This window comes from Lethenteron reissneri, unplaced genomic scaffold, assembly GCF_015708825.2.
Source record: "Lethenteron reissneri isolate LAM-NWPU_2019-01 unplaced genomic scaffold, ASM1570882v1 scaffold_730, whole genome shotgun sequence".
In the NCBI taxonomy this organism is placed as follows: Eukaryota; Metazoa; Chordata; class Hyperoartia; order Petromyzontiformes; family Petromyzontidae; genus Lethenteron; species Lethenteron reissneri.
The window spans coordinates 2,466-11,305 of NW_026892253.1; the positions used below are offsets into that span (position 1 = coordinate 2,466).

Here is an 8,840-nt window from a genome sequence, read left to right on the forward strand (position 1 = left end):
TTTTACTGCGCGCGACTGGCGAGCTCGCGTTTATGCTTCGAGTAGAGTTTGATCGTTGGGCGGTGCCCATTTAGCTCCGAGAGAAAGATTATTTTAAAATAACAAAATTATAAATCAGCATTCGGAGAATCGATTCACTTGCGGAATCGATTGCCCTCCACCCACTAACGATAGGCTTCGAGTCTGTGTGTGGCGGGTGCAGTGTTCACGCGAACCCGGCGGCCTCAACCCACGTTCCCGATCTTCGCAACGCACGCACCCTGGAGTTTACTACAAGATTGTCCACGGGGCTTTGAGAGCGATCGCGCCGCAAACTAAAAAAATCGGTCGATTCTACGCCGAACCTTTAAAGTGCAAAAGAATCGATTCCGGAATCGCAGTTGCGAATCGACGTGCAGGGGAATCGCGCTACACCTACTGTACACGGGAGGAGCCTCGCAGGGAGCGAGCGACTCGAGCTGCCTGACGAGACGGGTAACGAGACGGGTAACCTGATGGGTAACCTGATGGGTAACGAGACGGGTAACCTGATGGGTAACCTGATGGGTAACCTGATGGGTAACGAGACGGGTAACGAGACGGGTAACCTGATGGGTAACCTGACTAACGAGACGGGTAACCTGATGGGTAACCTGATGGGTAACGAGACGGGTAACCTGATGGGTAACCTGACTAACGAGACGGGTAACCTGATGGGTAACCTGGGTACTACTACGAGACTGGTAACCTGACGAGAAGCCTGACGGGTAACGAGACGGGTAACCTGGCGGGTAACCTGACGGGTAACGAGACGGGTAACCTGACGAGAATGGTAACCTGCCGAGAATGGTAACGTATCTGCATAGTCACTCAAACGGGGGGGGGGGGGGTAACGAGACGTGTGACCTGTCCTGGGTAGCGAGACTGGGAGAACACGCCTGGGTCTGTGTGTGTGTGTTTGTGTCTGTGGTGTGTGTGTGTCTGTGTGTGTCTGTGTGTGTGTCTGTGTGTGCCTGTGTGTGTGTGCCTGTGTGTGCCTGTGTGTGTCTGTGTGTGTGTGTCTGTGTGTGTGTGCCTGTGTGTGTGTGTCTGTGTGTGCCTGTGTGTGTATGCCTGTGTGTGTGTCTGTGTGTGCCTGTGTGTGTGTGTGCCTGTGTCTGTGTGTGTGTCTCTGTGTGTGTGTGTGTCTGTGTGTGTCTGTGTGTGTCTCTGTGTGTGCCTGTGTCTGTGTGTGTGTCTGTGTGTGTCTGTGTGTGTCTCTGTGTGTGTCTGTGTCTCCATGTCGTCCTGTACCCTCCTTGCTTCTCGTGTCCCCCCAGTGTCTCCTCGTCTCCCTTGTGCTCCCCACCGCCCCCGCTGTGCGTGTTGTGTATCCCGTGTGGCCATGCCTCACGTCTCTCCGTGTCCCCCGTGTTACCTTCATATCGTGTGATACCCCCCTCCATGCTCCCCTTATCTCGTGTGCACATCGTGTCTAACGAGCCCCCCTCCCCTCGTGTCCCCCGTGTGTCTCTCCTGGAAGTTGTGGCGCCTGAGGACACAGCAGCGGATCCCCTATCCAGAGCAGCAGCGAGGAATCGGTAGGAGCAGCAGCAGCGTGTTGGGATCGGGATCAGGTGAGTTGAGGATGTCAGGATAAGGTTGGTGGGGGTGAGGTTGGGATGTGGTCAGGGTGAGGTTGGGATATGGTGATGAGGATGTGGTTGGGTGAGGTTGGGATGAGGTGTGGTGAGGGTGGGGTGTAGTGAGGGTGAGGTTGGGATGTGGTGAGGGTGAGGTTAGGATGAGGTGAGGGTGAGGTTGGGATGAGGTGAGGCTGGGATGAGGTGAGGGTGAGGTTGGCATGAGGTGAGGTTGGGATGTAGTCAGGGTAAAGTTAGGATGAGGGTGAGGTTGGGGTGAGGTTGGGGTGAGGTTGGGTGTGGTTGGCGTGAGGGTGAGGTTGGCATGAGGTGAGGGTGAGGTTGGGATGTAGTCAGGGTGAAGTTAGGATGAGGGTGAGGTTGGGGTGTGGTTGGGGTGAGGGTGAGGTTGGCATGAGGTGAGGGTGAGGTTGGCATGAGGTTAGTAGGATGAGGCTGGGTGGTCACCTGTCCAAAGACCCAGTGGCCTAAAGCATCAAGTGGGCAAAAAAACAACAGCATTCCTGAATGTATCATATATAAGAGTTCATACTTTCTTGAATTGAACATTGTTATAGGAACGTAGTAAATTAGACGATGGAGGGAATCCCAAAGGCGAACACTGCGAGCTAAGAAGCATAAATAAATGCGTTATGACCTGCAATGTAGTGGATGAACACAGTGTGGATAGCGTGAACTTATCTGGGGTCAGTTAGAATTACTGTGTTGTCAATATCTTCTGTCTTTGGGTCTCTCTTGTCATGACGCAAGTTGTGAAGTATGGTCACACACTCGCCACTGACTTTAGCCGTGGCCAGGAACTGAACGTTGTAATGGTGTTCATAGTACAGTGCGCCAACTACTGAGGCCACCAATCCTCAAACTACAGCATTTCACAATATCTGCCATTTGTCCATATACGTGCGTACAGCGTACGAGAGTGCCTGTGCTGTACACACGCACGTGTGTGTGTAAGGGGAGCGGGAGTGTAGCGGTTAGCGCGCTGCGTTTCAAACCCGGCTTCCTGAGTTCGATTCCCGCGCACGGCCAACACCAGTGACGATTATCTGAACCGGGTCCTGGGCCTCCCCTAGGTCAACTCAGCCTCAAATGAGTACCCAGTGCGGTGTGTGGACATCGCCGTTCGGGAGACAAAAGCGGCTACCCACCCCCTCGTGTGCCACAGTGCCAGCCTTCATAGGTGCTCACTAACAGCACTTGCCCCATCAGTCTGTTAAGGCTACACGGGGGTATATGTGTGCTTGTGTGCGCGCGTGTAGATGGAGGGAAAGCCAATCGAGCAGTTTGTGCTGCTGGCTCGCTCGGCGCAAGGCGTGGCGCTCTGCGCTCTCATCGAGCAAGCCCTGGACGCGCCGGGAGTGTACGTGTTCGGGGAGCTGCTCGAGGTCCCCAGCGTGCAGGAGGTGAGTGAGCGGCTTTGCCAGCCAGGGAGAGAGCTCTCGTGCTCCTACGACTACTACGTAGGTTTTCACGGGGCGTGCCGCGTAGCCGTCGGGTGTGTTTGCGGGTTGTTGCCGTATGTTGTTCGGCACGATGTCCAGCGTTTCGCTTCCATGTGCTTGGAGCTTCGGGGGGGGGGGGGGGGGGGGCTGTTTTATTTAAGTTCCTGAGGAAGCTCCCAGCACGTGGGGCAAAACCTGTGGGTAGCACCCTACCAAGGTGAGCGCAACCCACTGGTTGAGAACCGCTCACTCATCTACACGTCATCTCCGGGAGTCAACTCTTGCAATGGTGATTCCTGTACGTTGGAATAAATGCCATAATACAGTTTTTTTGGGGTTAAATTGCGTAAATATATGAATGTGTCGTTGAACCAGCCACCACCCGACACTGCCCATTAGCAAAGTTTGTCAAGTAAACAGAACGTGGCAATTCGTTACTAGTACAGCACACCGGTGTGTTGGGGAGCAAAGCCACAACATTTACAATCTGAGTACGACGTTTCGCCAGTAATTATAACTAGCTTCATCAGGCGACAGCCAGATATTTACGCGATCTAACCCAAAAAACCTGTATTATGGATGATATTGGTCGCGAAAGCCTACGCGTTAATCTGGAATAAATGGTTTAAACTTGGAAATATGATATTGGTCGCGATAGTCTACGTGTTAAACTGGAATAAATGGTTTCAACTTGGAAAACATGATTTGAAGCTTTCGTGACTGCAGGTGCAGGAATCCCCAGCTGAGGACGATTATTTGTGTGGCCATCGAAATGTCATGATCTTTTTTTTTTTCTACCTACGTGACTTTACCGAAAGAACCAAAGAGTTTGGAAAACGTGGTTAATTGTGTTCATGGTTAATTAATTTTGCACATGTCATGTGGTGCACTGAATATTGTAAACACAGGGGAGATTTTGGTGCTCACAGTGATCGGTATATTGCAATGACGTTTGTATATTTTAAGTGACTATGAACAGCTAACTGATGTAATTGTTCAAATTTGTCCACAGTTGAGCAACGGACCTCATGCTCCACATTTCCAGTTGCTACAGTTGTTTGCATATGGAACATACTCGGACTATACTGGTGCGTGCGCTTACACAGGCACACTTGCTACATGCATTTAAGTGCACAATGATGCTAGTAAAACTTCTCCACTTTGGCTGTGTCTACATTATCAGCGTAATTGTTTTACTCATGAGGACTGCACGTAGATTTATAACAGAGTGCATTTAGACGATACTCATTTCCCTTGTTACTAATATCTGACATTATGAATCCAGCCAGGTGGCTCAGCAGAGCAAAGTGAGTGGCTCACAATCGCTTGGTTGTGATTTCAACCAATAGTTGTGCATTAGCTGAGCCCATCATCCCTCTGAGGTTAATAAAATGAGTACCACTTTGTTGGTAAGAAGACAGTGGTTGTCCTATGGGTATGTTCTTGTTGCTATAAAAATAAGGAATGTCCACCATTGGCTCAGGGCTGTAAACAGGATATCAGCACTACATCAATGCCCATTGAACAAGAAATCACTGACTTTTTTGACATTGTTAGCACAGGCAGCTATTGCATGTGAACTGCACACGTGTTTTAACTCATTTCTTTGAGGCCGATCACTAATTCCCCTAATTATTCATAATCCTACATGATGGATTCCATATAATCTGTGGGGGTGGCCTCCATTTGCAAGCCCAATAAGTTAACATTTTGACCACGTGATCTTTCCACACAAGCTGCCTGACTTCCATTACAACCCCATCTGTAATCCCCCCCCCCCCTTCATGTAGCTTTGCTGTGCATCTAGGCCGAGGGAAGGTGCGGTGATGACTTAACTACCACCTAATTTAATTTGTTACACGGATGTGTGTCTTTGTAGCTAATTCATCGAATCTGCCGAATCTGTCAGAAGCACAGAAAAACAAGCTGAGACATTTAACCATCGTAAGCCTGGCTGCAAAGATGAAGGTGATGTGGTTTTTCGTATTTACGTTTGAGTGTGTTGATTTGTTTGACAGATGCATTGCTAACAGAGACTACTGTTGCATGTTAACACGGCTGGGTTATTTCAAACTGCGTGCAACTGGGTTGGATGCTTTATGTTTTAAGGATGACAGTCTGTCCCCTAGACCCCCCCTCGTGTAAATCCAGATTCGTTTAATTTTAGTTTAATAGTGCATCTGAATGGTTTATTCAAAGAACTAACTTAACCACTTATCTTATGAAGGCTCGCTCAACCAGAGCTCCATCTCTTCAAGGACTTTTAGAGTAATATTAGCCCGGTGGAGCATTGCGTGGTTGAATGGTACACATTTCATAATATTAAGTTATACAGGAAACCTCACGGAGTTTCAAATAGCTCTTTCAGGAGGGCCTGTATTGAGATGGAGCGCTATGCACGTGGGTTTAAACCAGAGTAATCAGAGCTAGCTATGCATACAAGGGGATAACTCAAAAATCCGCAAAGATGGGTTCACAAACCTACTTCTGGTACTGCCTTCACCCGGTCACCTCGCAGCCCAGTAGGTCTCTGGGATTTTCACAAATTGTATAATCCACCAGCTCTCTGAAGCGATGAATCACGTGCATGCACCACCACTAGACCTGCCTCGTGACTGGCTGATGCCGTGTGTTTGTCATCTGTTCTGGCCTGAATCGGGTGCTCGCTAATATCAACCGCCCCAGCATTGATGCATGTTTGTGCAATTTTTTTTCTCCCGTTACACAGTTATCTTTGCTCAGATTTCTGTTTCCTTCATTGCTGTGCTTGAACGTCTTTTGCTTGTCATTTTGGTGACCCACATCACTCTTGCCACCTGGCCTTTTCGGTTATCACCTGCTTAAACAAAAATGAGCAAACCAACAGTCCGTTTCAAGGCAGTGTGACGGCATCTTGGCACTGTGCAGTGCATCCCGTACGGCGTGCTGCTCAGCGAGCTGGGCCTGACGAACCTGCGGCACCTGGAGGACGTGATCATCGAGGCAATCTACGCCGACATCGTGCACGGCAAGCTGGACCAGCGCCGGCGCCAGCTCGAGGTGGACACCTGCATCGGACGCGACGTGCGCGCCAGCGACGCCAATGCCATCATCAACACCCTGCAGCAGTGGTGAGCACGTGGCGATCACGCGCATGCAAGGAGAAGGAATTGTGTTTATAAGGGCCGTTGCTTAGATGCTGGGGCAGATCAAAGCGCCCGTCACGCCACATCTGATCTCAGCCGTTCAAATGCTCTCGTCTTATCTAGCCATACATACAATGGGACCCCCCAGTTTCAGCTCTCCCTGTGCAGCGCAAGATGTGTATGCAGTTCCAGCCTGAAATGGGCATTCATTTGCCAGCAGGGAGAGATGTTGCTATGTGGCGTTTTCCAAGCAAGTAATTTGTGGGTAATTTAGAAATTCATAATCAACGTTTTTGGGTTAGATCGCGTTATTTATAAATGTATCGTAACCCTCCACCACCCGACACGGCCAATCAGCAAAAAAAAAAGTGTCACGTTGACAAAAGACAAATAGTTCACTGCTTTAGCCCACCGGTGTGTTGAAGCGTGAAACCACAACATTTACAATTTTTGAGTACGACGTTTCGCTGGTAATTGCATCCAGCATCATCGGGCAATTTGCCAGAATGGTGAGGCTCTGCTAACCCAAAAACGTTGATTATGAATAATTTAGAAATGTTGGACTTTGACGCCGGGTATGACATGGTCTACTGATCCGAATAACGTCATGGGACCTTTAATGTTAGTACAGACCCACAGTGTTAACCAGAGCAGCCACTAGACTCGAACAACGCCAGATGTGCCGCCGCTTGGCCATGTAACCCCCCCGTTTGTCAATCCACTGCTGGATAAAGGGCTTCCCATGCCGTGTTGGTTATGGGGGTGTGTAAGGCAGTCTCTGGTCCGGTGTGCGACGATCCATATTTACGAGGTTTATATACCACCATGGATCGATTTACGACGCAGAAACTTGATTTACGAAATGACTCTGAGGACATTTGAACAGTCAGTCTGGTTTTCCGATGTGGCTTGCCTGGCATGGAGCTTTTGTTGTTCTCAAATGTATTTTTTAATGGATTTCTATCGATTAAACCCCGTTAAATATGGCTGGTAAAAGGAAAAAAAAACATCGGCAAGTGATGTTTCTACTGTTGCAAAAATATTTACGGTGGGGTTTCCAGGAATGCATTGTCGTAAAAGCGGGGACCGGCTGTATATGTCTATCCATATTTCATAGATAAAGCAGATTTAATGCTAATATTATGCCATTCTTTTTAAGTGTGTATAAAATACCTTTTGAGAAAATGCTAATATTTAAGTGCTTTGAGTACACATATATATGAAGAGTGCAATCAAAACAACCCAGTGCAATGAGGTTAACATGCGGGTGTTCTTTACATTATAAGCAGTATTGAAATTCGTGTTATAATTAATAATTGAAAATGCTCTGTTCTAGGTGTGATGGTTGTGAAGCTGTTCTGTTAAACATCGAGGCTCAGATTCTGCGCGCCAACTCCACCAAGGAAAACCAAATCGCAGTGCGCGCACAGATCGAGAACGAGGTGGGTAATAACTCGCCAGCATTCATAGCAGCATCAAGACAAGAGCTCCCGAGTATATAGACCGTTAGCGGGCACCCACTGAGGCCTGTACAGCATACACTGGTGTGGTATGACCAGAAAATCGAAGCTAGCTGCCTTTGTCTGCTTAGTGCTGTTGTTTACACACCACCTCCGCCATTCGTTTAAGGCCAAGTAAACCTCAGGGAGGCTCAGGACAGGTGCAGATTCCACTTGCCACTGATGTTTTCCATCGCCGATGCAATGATTGCGTTAATTCCAAGATGCCGGCGCATGTCGGTGTGCTTACTTGTATCCCTCTTGTGGCCACCCCCACTCAATCCCTGCCCTCTCCCCACCCAGTCAAAGCAGACCCTGCTGCAAGCAGCTTCAATGTCCTTATTTAGCCTCTTCCTCCATATCCTCATGTTTCCTGACCCGTCCCGTTAATATATTCCTTCAACTCTTATTTCCCGTTTATTTATCTTGAATTCCGTTTGCTTTTTCCAGACATTATATGTGCGGAGGGTGAAAACGCTGCTTGTAATAACAGCGCTTGCCCCAACATTGTATGTGGGTCACACGGGACACCTGTGTTTGTACAAGCCATTGTGTACGTATGTGTAGGTGAGCTCCCTAAAGCAGACCATGAAGGCCGCAGCTGCCTCGGCCGCCCAGGAGATGGACCAGGTGGTGGAGAGCCGCGACGCCATGGCGACCCCCGATCCCACACGGCACCCTGGGAAAAAACCCAGTAAGGTCAAAGGGTACGTGTCCCGTGGATGAGGGGGTCCCTCTGATTTCAGTTACATCCAATGTTCTGCTTTCAAATGTGAGATTTAATACAGGAAGTCTAGAAATGCTATGCCGACTGAGTCTTATGCCTTGTCAATAATTTCTTTGTTTTCAGGTTGAGGGGCAGTGGAAAGATTTGGTCAAAGTCCAACTGAATACAAGCATTGCACACGCACATAATATGCACAGTAGGTACATATAAAATATTAACGACACATACATTTTATGCTGACATCTGCACGTTTCTGTATATACACACCACCACACGGTGCGCAAGCAGACAGCAAATGATCTGTACATACACAATTCACACAGAAATGATGCATACATGTATAAATTAAGCCTGTGTACACTGACAAAATCGAACGCTTTCATCTATACAGTGCAATGACGCTGCAGCAGCTGTCCTCATAAACG

The 8,840-nt window shown here is 48.6% G+C and overlaps 1 protein-coding gene across 2 annotated transcripts; it reads left to right on the forward strand.

Annotated features, from left to right (window-relative positions):
- The first annotated feature begins 333 nt into the window (after positions 1 to 333).
- On the forward strand, positions 334 to 8,634 carry LOC133340087 (COP9 signalosome complex subunit 7b-like). Of its 2 annotated transcripts, none has more exons than XM_061548152.1 (9): positions 334 to 474; positions 1,502 to 1,595; positions 2,882 to 3,025; positions 4,077 to 4,152; positions 4,944 to 5,032; positions 5,972 to 6,174; positions 7,526 to 7,631; positions 8,256 to 8,395; positions 8,539 to 8,634. In XM_061548152.1, exons 3-9 carry the CDS (start codon positions 2,882 to 2,884, stop codon positions 8,576 to 8,578), a joined length of 798 nt encoding a protein of 265 aa, XP_061404136.1. In that variant the 5' UTR covers positions 334 to 474; positions 1,502 to 1,595; the 3' UTR covers positions 8,579 to 8,634. The 2 variants fall into 2 exon arrangements, with proteins under 2 accessions (XP_061404136.1, XP_061404137.1); XM_061548153.1 differs by having other exon boundaries at positions 433 to 486.
- The last annotated feature ends 206 nt before the right edge of the window (positions 8,635 to 8,840 follow it).